The 17,256-nt window shown below is 42.7% G+C and overlaps 2 protein-coding genes across 3 annotated transcripts in view; one reads left to right on the top strand and one right to left on the bottom strand.

Annotated features, from left to right (window-relative positions):
* Positions 1-17,256, bottom strand: part of LOC143152849 (dynein axonemal heavy chain 1) — a 133,942-nt gene that overhangs the window by 48,231 nt on the left and 68,455 nt on the right. The gene's annotated exons all lie outside the window — the stretch shown is intronic.
* The window catches only part of LOC143152858 (uncharacterized), a 45,869-nt gene continuing 33,104 nt past the window's right edge, over positions 4,492-17,256 (top strand). For both annotated transcript variants that reach the window (XR_012993658.1, XM_076323424.1), the window contains exon 1: positions 4,492-5,379. Coding sequence is in view for 1 of the 2 variants with exons in the window: in XM_076323424.1 (XP_076179539.1) it covers positions 4,504-5,379 (876 nt within the window). In the remaining variant the exon portion in view is untranslated. The remainder of the gene's footprint in view (positions 5,380-17,256) is intronic.

Genomic DNA, 17,256 nt, shown 5'->3' with positions numbered 1-17,256 from the left:
ACTTGGGGCATCTCGTGTGCTTTTCGATGCATTGGGTTGTTTCTCAAGTGATTTCGTTTTTTTGGTGAAAATGAAACACGATTTTTTTCGAGCATACACAGATTTTATTAAATTATATATTCTCCATTTTGTAAAATGAAATACAACTCGATACACCGATGCTGTATCGCTCGGAAGATCCGGGACGTAGGAGAAAATACGGATCTCGGTCCGAGGAAGGATCGAATGCATGAATGAGCGGCGGTTGGTCGTTGGCGACGCCGGGCGTCGACGACCCGCGCCGAAGAAGTTTTCAAAGCGCATGCGACGTAACTCGCCGGGCGGTAAACGCGGCCGACATCGTGGATCGCGCTTCCAGTTTATCCGACGTCGTTTCCCGTCGCGCGACGCTCTGATTTCGCTTTTACCGAGGCTACGCGGTACCACCTCTAACGAGGACCTCGAAACACCGTAAACAAATACGTACACGCGAGTTTACAAACGAGAGACCACTCGTCCGCGACGAATTTCATCGTACACGAACGATAGACGAAACTTTTCGTTCGCGGAGAAAAATAACTCGTGGTTCAGTGAGAAAACATTTTAAAGAATCATCTTCGATTCGAGCCTCGAGACTGACAAAATTTGTCAGTCGATCATTTCGAGAAACACGGTGGACAATTTCGTGAAAATATACGCTCGTAGAGAAGCATAATTGTTCCCGGTTTAGCGATAAAAAACGTTTCTTCTGTACGTTGTTACCCGCGGAGAGGACAATTTTTAAAAATAATAAGAAATATTTCTCATAAAAATAGTACTTTGTGAAAATTCCTATACTCTCTGATCTGTAATCTTGAACACTGTGAACAGTTTCGCGTAACTTCGTGCTCGTGGAGAAGTACAACGAAGAAGTTTCTTTTTCCCCGAGAGCAGTTACTGAATCGATACGCTACGAAGCGACGAAAAGAAACAAAGATACGAAAAATATTTCTCGCGACAGAGATAAGTATTTGGTAAAAATCTAGCGCGAGTGATTGGGACGAATTTGGTGGATCTTGTGTCTGTATTTGTTCTTCGTTGAGTGATAGAAAGAAGAAGAAAATTTGAAAAGATCTCCGATCGTTGTTCGTGCAGAGACGTAACAGTGCGCGTAGATAGTGGCCCGTTTGAACCGTATACGATATGACGATTGATGTTTCTGGGCGCAAGATCGAGAGGTGTCCGTTGAGACGTAAACGGGATCGTTGAACCCACCACTGAACTCGGGATCGCGTATCGTATTTTCGACCTTGTTCCCCGTTCCGCGGCCAGAAGATTTATAGAACGACGCCGGCGGACCGCCAAGGCCGCGTACGACGATTAAAATTCACGTGCGGTGACTCTCGGGAGGCACGGTTCCGAGACTCCAAACCGACCAGTCCCGAGGAGAAGATGGAAGGGTCCGCGATCGAGCGCGGGAGCGGATCCACTCGTTCGAACGATACGCTGGATCCTCGGTCTATATACAAATAAAGGAAAACCGAAGAAACCTCTCGGTAATTTTCTCCAAAATTGGGAACAATTACTCGCAGTAAATTATCGAAAGAAAGTGAACACGGTAACGAAGTCTGTTTCGAAACTTAACCTTAAAATTGAAGGAAAATCGTCGGATCGCTGGCAAGATCGGAAAGTGTCCAAATCGAGAGAGATAGCAAAGGCTGTTCCGCAGACTTAACCTCGAAGTCGCGTAAAATCGATGAATCGTTGGAAAGCGTAGAGAAAGGTCGAGACTCGTAGTATTTGGAAATCGATACAACGAAATTCGCTTCGAAACTTAACCTAAAAACCGAATAAAGAATCCGTTGGAAAAATCAGAAGAAGGAACTCGGCGGAGCGAAACCGGTGCGAGAGACTACCGATTGCGAGAGAAGGAAGGCTGTTTCGCGAACGTGACTTTAAAGCGACGCGAAACATAGAAAAGCGAAGCCAGAGATCGCGAAACCGATGAAAATTGGAAAAAAAGGCGCGTTTGTCGTAAAATTGCCGGACCGTTTAACACCGGACCACGTTGGACGAGTTTACGTAACTCGCGAACAGTCGCAGGGACAAATTACAACGGATTCTCGAGCGGCGCCAACCATAACACGAGGAGATCTGCGAGCGCGGAATAGCTCAACGGGGAACTTCCGCGAAAGAAATGCCCGGCGATCGTCGCATTAACGTCTGACGTAATAAAAGTTTCGGGTTATTCGGCTCGGGCGCTCCTGGTCCACGCGAAACGTAAAAATCCCTCGGCCGAACTATTACGCGCGGAAGTTCCACCGGGAAAAGAAAATAGATTTTTCAGAAATTCTCCGAGCTCGCGGTCGAAGCGAACACATTCCATCTGGCGAACGTTTCGATTGTAGGTCCGGTTAGAGAGACCGGAGAGATTTCGAATAACGACAACAACAACAATAGTAATAATAATTATAATAATAATGATAGCAGTAGTAACGATACTAGTAACGATAACGACACGTATTTGGTTTACCGATATTGAGAAAAGAAGAACGAAGATAACGATACACTTTTGAGAGAAGAAAAGAAGAAAAGTACAATCGAGTTTACCTTCGGTGCAAACGCGTAACAATGAGCCCTCTTATCGATCCAGTCTTCGAAAGGTTGTGAAATAATTGCGAACGAGTGGAGAAATTGATGAATTTTTCATGAAGTAAAATTCGAAAGCGTCCGAGCAAGTTTTGCAAAGTATCGAGGAAGTTATCGTCCGAAGGTTTCGCTAGATAGGGAGATAGTTCCCAGGCGAACGAGCGTCCCGATCTGTTCGACGATCGATACCGAGGCGAAGCTCTCTCGTCCGGAAACGATCGAGCGGAGGGTTCCTTCGTCGGAGTCAAGGTCGTCGAAAGAGGAAATCGACTGCGCTCCGCGAGGAAGTATCGTCTATCTCCTCGAGCTTCGAGTTTATCTTCCGCGCGAATCGAACAACCGGTACATCGATAAATCGGGGCCGGTGTTTGTTGTTTCTCGGTTGTCGAAGCCACCGGCGAATAGACCCGCCTCGGTTTACGAGTCCCGGAACCTTCGGGCGAGAACTAGTTTTTAATCGGGACTTGAAACCGTCCTCGAAACCGAAGTACAAAGGGACGTCGCGTGATCGATCGTCGGGATTCGTGATTGTGCCGAGAGTTGTTCAACGTGCAGTGCAGCGAGAGACTTTCGGGCACTCGAGCAGTTCGGGGGATCGATAACGGTCTGTAACGTTTCAGTTTGGAAATTTCGCGATCGACGGTCCGTCTCGTCGTTAAGTTGTCTCGCGAACCGGAGAATCCTATTTCGAATCCAATTTCTCGTCCACGGTGGGGCTGCTTTCGTCGTCTGGTTGATAATCACCTGTTAGTCGTCGATAAGCGATTCGAAGGAGACCTCGAGACTCGGTTTAACGCGTTCGTTCACCTGGAGAGTCTTCCAAACGCTTCGATCTTGACGTACCTGATCGAACGAAGCATCTCACGGGACCCGTTCACCGCTCATTCGTCCAGAGGCTTCGAAAGATTCCACACGAACGCATAAAATCTGGAAACATTTCTATCGAAAGACGTCGAAGGACTCGATCGTGGGGTCAAGGATCTTCCATGTTCGAGGATTTTAGTAAGCAGCGAGAAATCTTGCACCCGATAGAGTCGCGAACTGTAACGAAACTATACGGAGCAATTTTCAGTGGGTTCCCCGAAAGAACGAAGCTCTTCGTCAACCATGTGGAAACAGTAAGCAGCGAGGAACCTTGCTCGTGCATCCTCGGAACGGGTGTGTCCTTTCGCGTGATGTCGGAGGATCGTCGATCGGGAAACATGCCAGTCACCGATGGATATCGATTCTTCCCGAACCGTGTAGACTTTCGAAGATTACGCGCGAACCGCGAGAAGAACTTGTAGCCAACAGGCCGGCCGGCGATACTTGGAGCGTTGCAATTGGTCGCGACAACGAGACCGACAGTTAACTTTCATCGAAAATAACGCGCCAGCACTCCGACGAATTGATTATCGACGAAACTCTCCGGTACGTTACGCGGGGAGGCAACGCGAGCGTGAATTGGCATCGGTTTTGTTCGTTGGAATTTCGTCATCGTCGATTCCGTTGTTGAATTCGAAATTTTCCAGCGGTCGAAAAACTCGAAACGTTCAAGGGTTAATAGCGACAGGGAACAACCAGAGGCGGCTCGAATAAACTGGAAATGCTCGATCGTTGTCGATTTGTGAAATCGTACAAAGAAACGTTTCGACGCGAGCGAGCCCCGGTAATTCGAACGTCAATTTTCGAGTTCGGTTGGCCAGGGGTACTACGAACGGAGCGAATTCTCTGTTCGGTAGCTCGGAATTAATCGAGAGGAGAAAAGGTCTCCTCTTAAAAGAGAACAATGCTTTCGATCGACCGGTAACGCGGGATTCGACGAATTTTCAGCTCACGGGCGGCAGAGCGTGTTCCCCAAAGTCTTTGACTCGTCGCTGAACGAAAACTCCCCAATTTGGCGATAAAGCGGTAGCCATGTTCTCCGTAACGTCCGCGTTCAAACTGAACGCAAGATGCGTGGGAGTGTCATCGATCATGGACGTCTCGAGCCGCGTGAGACGGTCCGTATCACCGACGATGTTGGCCAACCTGACCCATTACGGATACAGGAACCGCAGCTACGACCCCAGCTTGGACTTCGAGGAGAAACCTATAGAGGCCTGTCACTCCTTGTATTTTCTCTTGGACTTCTTCCATCAATATTACATTCCCTCGATCATCCTGCTGGGCCTGGTGGGCAACCTGCTCTCCTGCATAGTCTTTCTGAACACCCATCTCAGGATACGCAGCTCCAGTTACTATCTGGCTGCCTTGGCCACCGCGGATTTCGGCTTTCTGGTCACTCTGTTGCTGGTGTGGTTGAACAACACCCTGGGTTGGAAGGTGTTCAACAAAGACGGCTGGTGCGAGACTCTGGTTTACGTGAGCGCTGTTTGCAGCTCCTTGAGCGTCTGGTTGATAGTCGCCTTCACGGTGGAGAGGTTCATAGCGGTTCAGTACCCGCTTCATCGGCCTCACATATGCACCATCGCCAGAGCCAAAGCGATCGTGCTGGTTCTGGTGATTCTGGCTCTGGCCAGTCACTCGTACTCTTTCGTCACCGCTGGGGTCGTTCTGAACAGAGACGGGGAGGAGTACTGCGATCTGAAGGTCGAGTACCTGGAGACGATGAAGATCATCAGCATCATAGACAGCATCGCCAGTCTGATCGCTCCGTTGGTATTGATCATCGTGATGAACACCATGATCACGAGGAATCTCCTCGAGTTCAGCAGGCGGTTCAGAGAGTCGTCCACGTCGCCCGATTGTCCAAGCAGGGAGAGGTCCGACATCAACTTGAATCAAATTCCGGTGAGTCACTTTTTTTTCCCTCGATGAATATATCGTTGTTGATATTGTGGTATAGGGTCGCGTATATTGCAGGATTTTTGGCTCCACCCGTGTAACGAGGGTTCGTTTCGTGGGTGGAATTTTTATACTCCCGACCGCAGACATTTGGCGCAAATGTCCCGCTACCTACCATTCTGAGTAGGATATTTGTACGATTATGCGTTTTCGAGCGCGGTGTCCAGTTTCAGATTATGGCATTGTGTCACGACTGCATATTGTACAGCGTTAGCGCCCATATTGTAACACGTGATCCCACGAGACTGATGACCGAAGATAAACCATGTAATTCCATACGAATGAATACACGACCGTAATACGATTTGATTAATAATCGCTGACGTTGATTCCAACGCGAATTCGAATCTACATACGTACACGTAACTCACTTTTCGTTATTTAAGTTGTTATTGCGAGGTGGTCGATTATTTTTAACGTTAGAATGCGTATTCCGTACGAGGCTAAACGATCGTAAGAAACGATCGATGGTTTTTCAAGCTTTTTCGATAAATTATGATAGCAAATCGAGAACATTATGTCATAGGCACTTGTACGATTTAAATTTTATTTCTTAATTATGTAAATTGTATATTAAGATTCACAAGGGAAGCTCGACAATTCTTTAAACCGTGTCAATAATTCTTCACCACACTACATCCAAGGAGAACAATTATTCTACGCTTAAAATTTGATTTTAATTATCGTGTTAATTACCGGTAAAGCACGATAAATATATCCAGGAACAAATAGTACACAATGTTTAATTTTATCAGCATTTTCGATATTACGCGAGTAACAAGCTATTAATAATAATAATACCAGCTAAGGTGGGGTATTCTGAGTAGCGTTACTGGCGGATCCACCGGTAAATTAGGTCGAAATACCAATTTTACGGAATAAAATTTATCCAACGTTTATCAAAGTTACTGTGCTACAAAAAATATTGGAATCGATCGTTTAAAGTAAGTCGTTAATGTTCATTTTTTTTTGGAAATACTCAAGTTTCTTTGCTTTCTAGTGGCATATTGCGTGGGTTTACACAGGACCGACCTTAGGATAAAGCCTTCTACGCATTGACCCACGAGCGCCAAGGTTTGCGTTACGTAAGTTAATCTCTCGACAACGAACAATATTAAATTGAAAATTAAACCTGTTAGGAATTAGTTTTACACGGAGTAAAGAAACGTTTCAATATACCAAAATTTATGTCTGTATATTTATTTACGGGAGAGAATAGGTTTGAGGAGTTATAATTAAAATTTTGCAACTAAACCAACGTAAAATTGGCGATATTTAAAATTTCGTTACGTTCCTCCATTATTCATTATTTCCACTTGTATTTGGGTTTGTGTAAATGCTTTTAAACGAGACTTGGCACGAAACGAATGTATTTCGTATTTCGTATCTAATTTTACAAATAAAATTTCCACCATGCGCGCGGTAATACCACGCGTCTTGAAACATCATTGAATCGGCCTTAAAGCGTGATATATCTATGTCTCGAAGAAAGATGTCCGTACTGTGTATAGTTCGCGCGTGAAAAAATTGCATCGTGAGCTTTAGCGAGTCTTATTCGTTCAGGTGCTCTAGGAGTTTGAGTATACGAGATATATAAGAGTTAACAAGGGACAGACACATACAAATCTATAGTTCGCGCACGAGAAGATTGCGTTTGGAGTCGTCGCGAGTCCTATTCGTTCAGAGACTCCGCTCCGGCGCGTGCGCGACAGGTATACGATAAGCGGGGGAACGAAAAGGACACGCCCATAACTCGAAACGCAATCTTCTCGGGCGTGAGATATAGATTCGACGCTGTCGGCTGTACATACGTTTGTCGTTAATTTCCCTCGACGTTCTGCAGATGACGTTTTTTTTCCCTGGAAAGTAGTCGTCGAGGGTCGAAAAGGAAGCGACGGTTTCCGATCTTCTCAACAAATTGAGCAACGTCGACTCGGGAAACAGTCTCGCTTAATTTTTTTTTCCCTCGCTATAAACCGACCGAGAAGAGGGTGTAGCCTAGTAATCTGTTTTTTGCTCGAAACGTTTAATTTATTTCGAGCGGATGAAGAATGAATCAGCAAGTAGTAAAAAGCGACACCCTTGCGTCCGAAGATTCGACAGCTAATGGACGCAACTATTTTGAATGCATAGCGTGGCCCATGGCCTCTGTCTCTCCGGTCTAACAACTCGAGGACTTTTTATTTTTCTTACCAACGAAGAAAAACATCGTGAAATGCACGCTGAGAGACGTCTCATCCCGGTTGACTTGTTTTTAGAAAGAAACTCAAACAAAGCGTGGAACACCAACGCGCGATATATTTGTCCAATTCCAGATCGCGATTCTCAACGTTTGCGATCGTTTGCGATCGTTTGCGATCGTTTGCACTCTCGATCGAACAGTACGAGTTTGTTAATTGGAAATTGCTTCGAGGAAAGAATTCCAGTACAAAATAATTGAATTTTTTCAGTTAAATTGGCGTTGAAAGACACAACGCACAAGGAAATAGAAGTACACGTGGAAAACCTTCTACAAACATCGACCGAAGGAATAGGTAGGAAGGTGGTCCGTTGCTTTTATATCACAATTGACTACCAAGAGTGAACAAGTCGTGCGTTTTAATCGAAACAGAAAATTGTTTATCCATTCGAGTATATGAATTTTTCGATACACGTTTGTTCGGACGTTTTTAAAGACTCTGTCCGTTGCTTATCGTACATAAAATAAACTATAGTAAATACGATAGAGACATCGTCTATTCTAAACAAACGTCGACGCTTAATTTCAACTATTTTTACTACGCGAAATGTGACTGCTTGAATCTAAATGTACACAAACAATTTAGATATAAATAATCCCATTTCGTATACTATGAAGAACTTACATTAAGCGTTCGCGTTTATCTACGATAAATCACGATGATCTCGGTCCTATACGTTACAAAGTGTTGACATTAACTCCATAAATCTTGGAAGTGTTTCATTTTCTTTGTAAAAGTAGTGTTTCTATATTTCTTGTTGAATTCATGCATCAAAGTTTGCTTCGAACGTGGTACGGTGTTGATAATGGTTCCTATATTGAGGAACCCTGAGTGATTAATATCCGGGGGTTACGGATTTACACGAGTGGATGCTATTTTCTAGGAAACCTCGAGGCTTTCGGCTTTCCGTACCTATTTAAAAGCAACTGTTCGAAATATCTCTAATCCCGTGCGATGGGTTTGTTGTTGGAAATTGTGAGAGCGCGAGAGGTGTAAGACCACGGTTTGTGTATGCATCAATGCGTCAGTGCAGCTTACGCTTTGTGCACGTGCACCGGACAACATTAAGTGCATTATTGCACGATATAGAAAATAGAAAACTGACCGTCCAGCTGTCCGTCCGAAAATTTTGACGATACTTCGAGGTCCCTCTAGACTCTTCTTCAAAAAGAATTGGACAAAGATAAAACAAGAAGAAAGACAACTACGTACGGTGACATTCGTGAAAAGGAGCACAATACGACTCGTTACTTTTCTCGCGCGAAATTTTTCTTCAACTCTGGGAATCTCGAGGCTCGTTCCACGCTCGCGGTAACGTTTTTCCCAATCGGAGGAGGCAATCGCGTCCGAAGCGTACGGATTCGTAGACAACGAAAGGCGACAGAGGACTGATTCAATCCCGCAGATTCCGGATTTCCGCGACCAGGGACCGGCGTACGTAAACAAAACCGTGGCGGAAGAGTGGCCGCGATGAGTGCCCGAACTGTCCGCCGGAGCATTCCAGTCACGCGAGATGATCCGTTCGCATGCGTGGATCGACGTATCAACAATTCTGAAAATAGGTTCATCCGTCCTCGCGTTTCGTGAAAGCTGCTCCGCGAAAACATCGGTTTCCCGAGGAACGCGACAGGAATACACGATCGAGAACGCGTTCGCGCTCGCATTCCGCGGATGTCTTCGAACAGAACGAAGAAGGGGAGCAGCGAACAGAAGGAGGGGGGGAAAATCGGTTATAAACGCGGCAATCTGAAGGTATCTTTCGTCGAATTGTTTCACCTTTAAGGGACGGTGACGAAGGCGGGAAAGTTACCAATACGGAAACGCGATTAAATTTCGTATTTAAAGGACACACTCGATGGAGCGTACTTTGAACTTTTGGTTGCGTTTTATGAGTACCGTATTGGTAGGAAAATGATGCACGTTAGCGCGATACGTTCGATGGAGGGTGTATCGTACGGAAATAGTACTTGGAACCTTTTCACCGAGTGCACTCCAGGGTAACGATATTGTTTTAGGTGCTCGAGTTTGAGAAAACACTTCGAAGACGCGTGAAATAATTACGAGTAACGGGACGATATAAAATACAATGTATTCTTTCCTGCGATCGATTATCGTCCGTAGCATCGCGTGTTTTTTTTTTCTGCAAGGAAAGAACGCAAAACCTAAAGTGTCATCCATCATAAGGTACCATCGTATCTCGTTTCTGCTGTCGATATTCCCTGAAATTATTATCGAGAGAATGGACAAGGATTTCGCTTCTGGAAGTAAATGTTTTATTTCCAGTTGAAGTAGTCAATTTTAATCGAATGCAAATTACGTGTCGTTGAACGCGAACGAGAAACATCCGCGATAGAGGAAGGCGTATCGCTCGATACGTTGATAAATGGAACTGCGCGTGTCGGGTTTAATTACGATTCAGGGGATTCGTTGTTGGAAAAGAATACGGTGAAATGAGAGGATCTGGGTCGAAATTCCTCTGGCACGCGATCCCTTCCGTCTCTTTTCTACGCATATTTCATTGACTTTTCTTCCGTACAATTTGTCTTTACGCCTCCCGTCGTTTCGAGCGCGGGAACCGCGAACGAGATTTCTCAGCTATTTTCGAACGGTTGTATAAATATCCCTGGCTTACATAACCGTCACCATTCATCTTTACGAATTCACAACGTGGAAACGTTCCCCTTTTTACGTCGAATCGATCTCTCGGTCCTGTCGCGTCAAGCTTCTCCGTTCCGTGGGCCGATCGGGTTTTTTCCTCGTCATCGATGACCACGTGTCGATCGTAACGAACGCGTGTCCGCCCACGCGAAGCGTTCAATTGCTCGCAATAATTGAAACTGCGCGCGGTTCGAGCGATCAGACGTCGAGCCGATGGTCACCGTAACTTGTTTCGCGCCGCGTCCCTTAATGACGGATCGTACCGAGAACGAAATTTTCATCGAGCGTGTATTTACCACGCACCGTGAGATACCATCAGAAATTATTTAAAACGTCCAACGAGACGTATCCTTTTAAACGAGGATGTATTTCTATCCTTACTTTCGTCGCGAGAACGCTTCGAGACGATTAACTTTGCTTTGCATCGATACCGGGTGAAACCGCGAAGAGATCTTTATTCAAGAGTATATTTGCTCGGAGGATTGTTCTTGGAATATTTCGCACGCGACACAATCGTAAATTTGTCACTGTTGCGAAGCAGTCTCTTTGTAAAACTTGCTGGAAGTTAGCTACGTGTTATGCGCTCAACGCTTTAGCCAGCGTGGGACTTTGCTCGGTTTAGAACTTCGTTGTAGCGTATAATATTACAATCGTTCGCGATACTGTATCAATGACACATCGTGAACACTATATGCTTCTTACGGTAGATACAAAAGTGCTTTTACTGTTGCTGATATCGCTGCTACTAGCACTTTTGCCATTACTGTCGCTATCTCTGCTACCATTGCTACTACTGGTATCACTTTCGCTATTTCTACTACTGCAACGAAAGTTAAGATCATTGTCGCATTGTATTTACCATTAATTAGGTTTACCACTTTCGTGAAATTTGTTTGTACACGTTTAAAAGAAAAAATAAAGTTACACGTAATTGCATCAGTCTCGTATTTACTTTCCCCGCACTTCCTCTCTCTTCTTTTGCACATTTCGAGATATCACGGATTCCTGGAATTGCGACGTAATTTCTAAGAACTTCTAAGATATAAACAAATAATCTAAATAATATATATGTATAACGTTGAGCCACCTCTGCCGTCAAAACATCTATTATCGCATAAATATTCGTGCGAAACATATTTCGATAACGTATCTACTTGTGCACAAATATATATACAAGACATATTTGTACAAAGTATTTATACAATATATACAATATTGTATATAATATTGTTGAGATACGTTTGGTACAAATATTTGTGCAATAATAGATGTTTTGGTCGCAGAGATGGCTCAACGATATTTTGATTTCTAAGGGTTGATGCATCAATGGCTGCATCAATGACTGCATCAAAGGCTGCATCAAGGGCCGCATAAAGGGCTGAATAGATTCTCGATACACATCGTACACCCTTATGGTTGGGCACTGAACCATTGCTAGCGATTCGCAGTCGCGTGATTATCGAGCGACAGATGATAGGTTAAAGCAACTTGTATATCGTCTAGTTATCCGTTAAAAAAAATTAAACGAATGTCCAAATATATTTTTACAAAATTTTCAGATTTTTTCCCATAGATACCGATAAGTCTCGAATCGTTTGAAAGCGTTCGTTGGAATGGTTTAATTCCAAAGTGTCAATTTCGAGTGCAAACGAATCGATAGTAATCGAAGTGCATTTCAATTTTCTGCATCGGTCACTAGTAATTTTGATTTTCTATAAAAAGAACACGCGCGAGGGAAAATTCGGACAATTTGTTGCTATACCCTCTTTGTTGAGATGTTTAGGTTTCCTGCTTTAGCTATTGGAGGGTCCTGTCTGTTGTCGATTTGCATATCAAATTGCTTTGTCTTCGGTCAACGATATTGTGAATCGATAGTAGGTGGATACGGGGGCGTAAAACGTTTGGAATGAATCGCGAAACGATTTAGTGTCTTTCTGCAATATTTGTCGATAAATGACGATAATATTGGTTTTTCATCCCATTAGTGACATTGTCGATGCTACCGTGCTCTTGACAGTTCACCGATTCAACTTTTACAAGTTCGACGAAACAATACAATTAACGAATCGTATCGATAAAGTCGTGGATATTATATTTAGCTAGCATTCGTACTATGAGCTAGAATTTATATTCAACTAATATTTGCCGTATCTACGGTAAATAGCAGTTATGGAAAAGATTTAACATTCTTCACAACTTCGATTATTGGAAACGAAGGGCTGTTAAAAAAAACTCGTGACCTTGAAATCTAGAAAACTGCATTATTATGAGAAAAATTAATTTGTACAATTAAATACATGGAATTTATTAAACGAATCAATATGTACGTTAACCTCTGAACAGAGCAGAATTTGTGTCATTTCGAATCTTGGACAGAAAATATCACTCTTCTTTTTCGTACTAAAAGAAAAATAAGAAGAAACTGACGCGTAATAAGAGAAAAAGATAATTTTTGCAATATATGGGATTTCACGCACCCCATTTTGTTCAACGCCCTTGGGTAACTGCCTAAGGGTACCTGTGTGTAGATTCATCGTTGTCTTTGGGTCTTCGCATTAATTCTTGGAAAGTTTGGGAACTTCTGACCTTTGAACGATAATGACTATTGAAATTTAAAAAGTTCAGACACGCGCGCGTACAGACTTTTTTCATCGTTTCGATACATAGAATAATCTTGCCCAGCTTGAGGCATCGTTTCTATTTCGATCTGTATATGACCTAATCGCGTCATGGCACGAAGAGAAGATGATTGCAGCTGAAAAGAACACACGCGCAATGTAAAAATGGTTGCTCTTTCGTGGTCTTCAATTCGATGCAATTCATTGAAACGTAGTCGTTCGTTTGAAATTATAACGTATTCAAAACGGGAGGCAACAATTTTATTCACCTCGACTGGAAAAGTAATATGTAACTGGGTTTCAACGGTTGATGAAACAATAACAAATGTTATTCGAGCTTTTCTTTTCGACAAACAAAAGAGGCACTTAATTGTACCGCGATATTCAATTTCTGCTAAAAACTGCACAATTTGTGCTACAATCGAGTGTGTTTTGTAAACGTTCCCTTTGTGTCGAGACGAAGAATGTATATTGAAAAACTGGAGACAACTAATGGATACAAAAAGGTAAGTGTACTACGAGTTCAGCGAGAAAGAATACTAAGCTGAACAACTTGTATGCTCCAAAGTGTCAACAGAGACATGTAAATCTAGAACGAACTGCAACTGCAATATTGGTTGCAAAGATTTTAGGATAAAAGTGATGGTGATCAAAGTAAAGAAAGGTTTAGGAAAGTTTGAGTGGTAGACATTGAGGTTAGGTCCAAGTCACAGTGTAGATGACAAATAAGGACGAGTACATCGCATTAGGTTTCTTCCATTCGCATTGATCCTTCATTTTCTACGATAACAAGGCTCCTAGAGTGGTTTCGAATTGTTCTAACTTGACACAGTGAAAACCGCGAGAAGCAATCAGGAGCAAAGCATTCTTCCTGAGAACCGATTTCGTCTCTCGGAAGCCACCGATAGTTCCAGCTCTACTCGTGCCATATAACACTGAAGGACCTCAACCTCCACCTAAGTTTACCTCGATCCCTCGCAATATGTTTAATGCAAATAAGTGTCTTGTCCCTGATCCTGGCAATCCTCCAGATGAACGTCGAGATCTGAATGCAAATCAACTGTCAACGTGACTGAACTGTGTCCAAAAACAAGTTATGTGCCGACCGAACACGTTCCGGACGATGACAGATTTTCAAGATCAGGATCGGAGAAACATCGATGAACGATGAAACAACGTGCAGGTTACGAAACGGTTTTGAGCTTCCTGTCTTTCACTGCTCTCAAAATCGTCGCGAATCCGGGTATGCAATCCTTGGATAATACTCTCGTAAAGATACAACGATGATATTATAAAAGTTCTTGGGTTGCACGAGCAGCTGTCACCTATACGCGCACTGCATCGCTTTAAAGCGACACAATACGAGCCAGGACTCAGCTGTTGCATTCACTCTTGGAGCAAATCGTTTACTCTCCTTGTCGAGTAGTTCGCACGTGTCTGGATCTCGAGCCGAGTCGCGAAAGGTCGATTCCAGGAACAAATTCGCCACCAACCCCTCTTTGGAACCTTTCGATTCGTACAGTGTACGTTTTAACGAGGGTCAGTATACTTGGTCACATCGAGTCTTTTAGAATCGGCTAATTTTACAAGCTACTTCGGTACCCTCTAAACATCTATTGAATTTATTTATCACAAGTCTCTCGAGATTCCACAAAGATAATTTTATCTACAGACTCTTTGGTTTTAGAATCTTTTATCTCTTGACATCCTCGTGAAGTTTCACAATAAAAAATCGACCGTCCGGTATCTTTTATTAGAATCATTGCCAATCTTCAACATTTCGCTGAACGATTATCTTACGATTCCCCTACCAGTCGTTCCATTTAGAAGCTCTCTGCTGTAGGCTTGTTCGATTTTCGTGGACGATCTCTCAGCAAGTCCGTAGAACAACGTCATAAGTTACGTGATCAGCTTTCTCGCGCCGGTTCGAAGCTGTCCTTGTTATCTTAGTCGCGTCTCGCTCGTGCTAACAACACGTGCTTTGCTACTGTTGCGTCTCTCGGTGGAATGGATGGTCGTTCGAATTCCAATCGCAACGGACTGGTTCACTGCCGCCTTGATCCTCCAATGATGTTTCTCCTCGCCCATCACTTTCTATGGAGACGAATGAATCGTATAAAGCGTCTGGAAACGTCTCGCAAATTGTGAATTCCTATCCTGGGGCACACCAAGCCGAACATGTCCAATTGTATCTATTTGGGAGAGCTTAACGCTAGCAGACGGATGATTTCTTCGCGAACAGCGAGTACTACAGGATTTCACGTACAAAAATCTGCGTACAATGCATCGAGAACATTGAGCAGCTTCTTGTCCGGTTTAAGTATTAATTAATTCAGGAAGACATAAATGTTTCTGTTCATGAACTGTACGATACTTCGTATCGTCGCGAAAGTTACTAACATTGTAGTGTAAATTCCAGAAGGACTCGTAGCGATAGTACACTCGAACATGGATCAGATGATCCGAAATCAAGGAGAATAGGGTACACTGAACAGGTTTCGTACAAATAGCAATGTTTTGGATTTCCCAAGTCGATAATCTGAGATTCTACTTCGTCGCGGTTAATCGTGTCGGTTCTTCTGGTACGCAGGCTTGGAATTCACGCGAAAGATATTTACACAAGGTATTTCACCAACAATGTCGTAGGAGAAACGCCTCGAAAAGGATTATTATTCATTCCATATATTTATTAAATAATAATATGTAGAAAATTTTGTGCAGATTGTTATTTATTAAATAACATTACGGTCCGGTATTTTGTTGTCAGATTATTATTTGTTAAATATCAATACGCCCCAATATTTTCTTCCGCATATACAATTCAAATATACAAAACATCAGTTACACGTACCTCGATTTAGTCTCCAAATAAAATGGGATTTATTTAAGAAGGAATTATTTATTTTCGACATAGACATTTGCGTCCATTTGCGTCCATTTGTCCACGTTGTTTCACCCACGCCACAATTAAACAAAAGTTTACCCAGAAAAAAGGGGTATCTTAGGGAGAAAGAAAAATCAGTTTCTAGTTACGACGTGAACGTGACACCATGAGTAAGAGTGTAAACAACATCGATTAATTTTTGCTTCGACTCAGGATTTCTCAGTTTTCCAAGAAAGAGCGATCTTTTTTATTCCCTACGATACAAGTTCGGTATGTTCGCAACGTGGAAAAGTTTCTTGGTCGAAAAATCTTATTAAATCGAATCATATTGAAAACATTACCTCGCCAGCTTCCCTAGTTTATATTCATTATTCAAACTGAAAAACAACAGCGTTGCAAAACATCGTAAATCCGGACAAACAAAAGTGTCAGAGGCTTCCGGAAGCAAAGCTTGCCTAAGAGGAAGTTAATTCCGCTACCCAGTCCCCAATAAGCTTCCAACAGTTCCAACTTTACGACCTCGTGCCACACTACCCTAAGAGATCCACACACTCGCAGCAACGTTCCTCTCGAGCCGGTCGCTATCTTTTTCATGCAAATACGCGGCTTCCTTCTGATCTTGAACACTTCCGAGCTGGAGGGCTCGATGCAAATCGAAGAAAAAGAAACGTCGAGATTATGCGTTAAAAGAAAGAGTAACGGTTCTAACGAGTGTCCTCGGGTGCTTTCACAAAGGAAAGAAAAAAAGGAACGAAGGAAGGAAGAAAGAAGAAGACTTTTCGTAAAAGAACTTTCCTTTGAAGCAAGACATTTATAATTTCACGATAAACTTATATCAATTAAACATTGAAGAACTGCAAATTCATAGTAAATGTACAGTAGAGCCATGGAGAGGGACCACAATTGGTAAGCAGGATATCCTAGTTTCGAATTTTATTTAAAAAAGACAAGACGTGGAAGTTTGCAATTGTTTCTATTTTTAAGAAACAGGACTACGCAAATAAATCTTTCTTTTTTTATCTTTTACTTTGTTTACTTTAATTTACTAATTTATATATAATCAATATAATTGAACAAGTATAAAATATAATATAATTAAATAATTTACTAAAAACCAAATTTTTATCTTCCAAATTTCGGATTGAAGTGCATCGAGGGAAAGGAAACGTGTAAAAATTTATCGAACCTCGACTTCTATGTGTTGTTATTTGTAAATTTCCGTTCTATAGTTTATTATTCGAAATTCCTGACGAGACGATTATAATTTTGTAAGGAATTCTGATTCACGATAATAAACTTGAGAATGAATAAACTTTCGATCAAGTTAAGAGGTATAGCGAACGATATTGCTCTCGTGAAAGCAAATCTGGGGTTGGGTTAAATTTGTTGCGAGGAGCTTTCAAAGATATCTTCGTAATATCGA

Source organism: Ptiloglossa arizonensis, chromosome 11 (genome assembly GCF_051014685.1).
Source record: "Ptiloglossa arizonensis isolate GNS036 chromosome 11, iyPtiAriz1_principal, whole genome shotgun sequence".
Lineage (NCBI taxonomy): Eukaryota > Metazoa > Arthropoda > Insecta > Hymenoptera > Colletidae > Ptiloglossa > Ptiloglossa arizonensis.
This window is presented reverse-complemented; position numbering and strand designations above follow the sequence as displayed.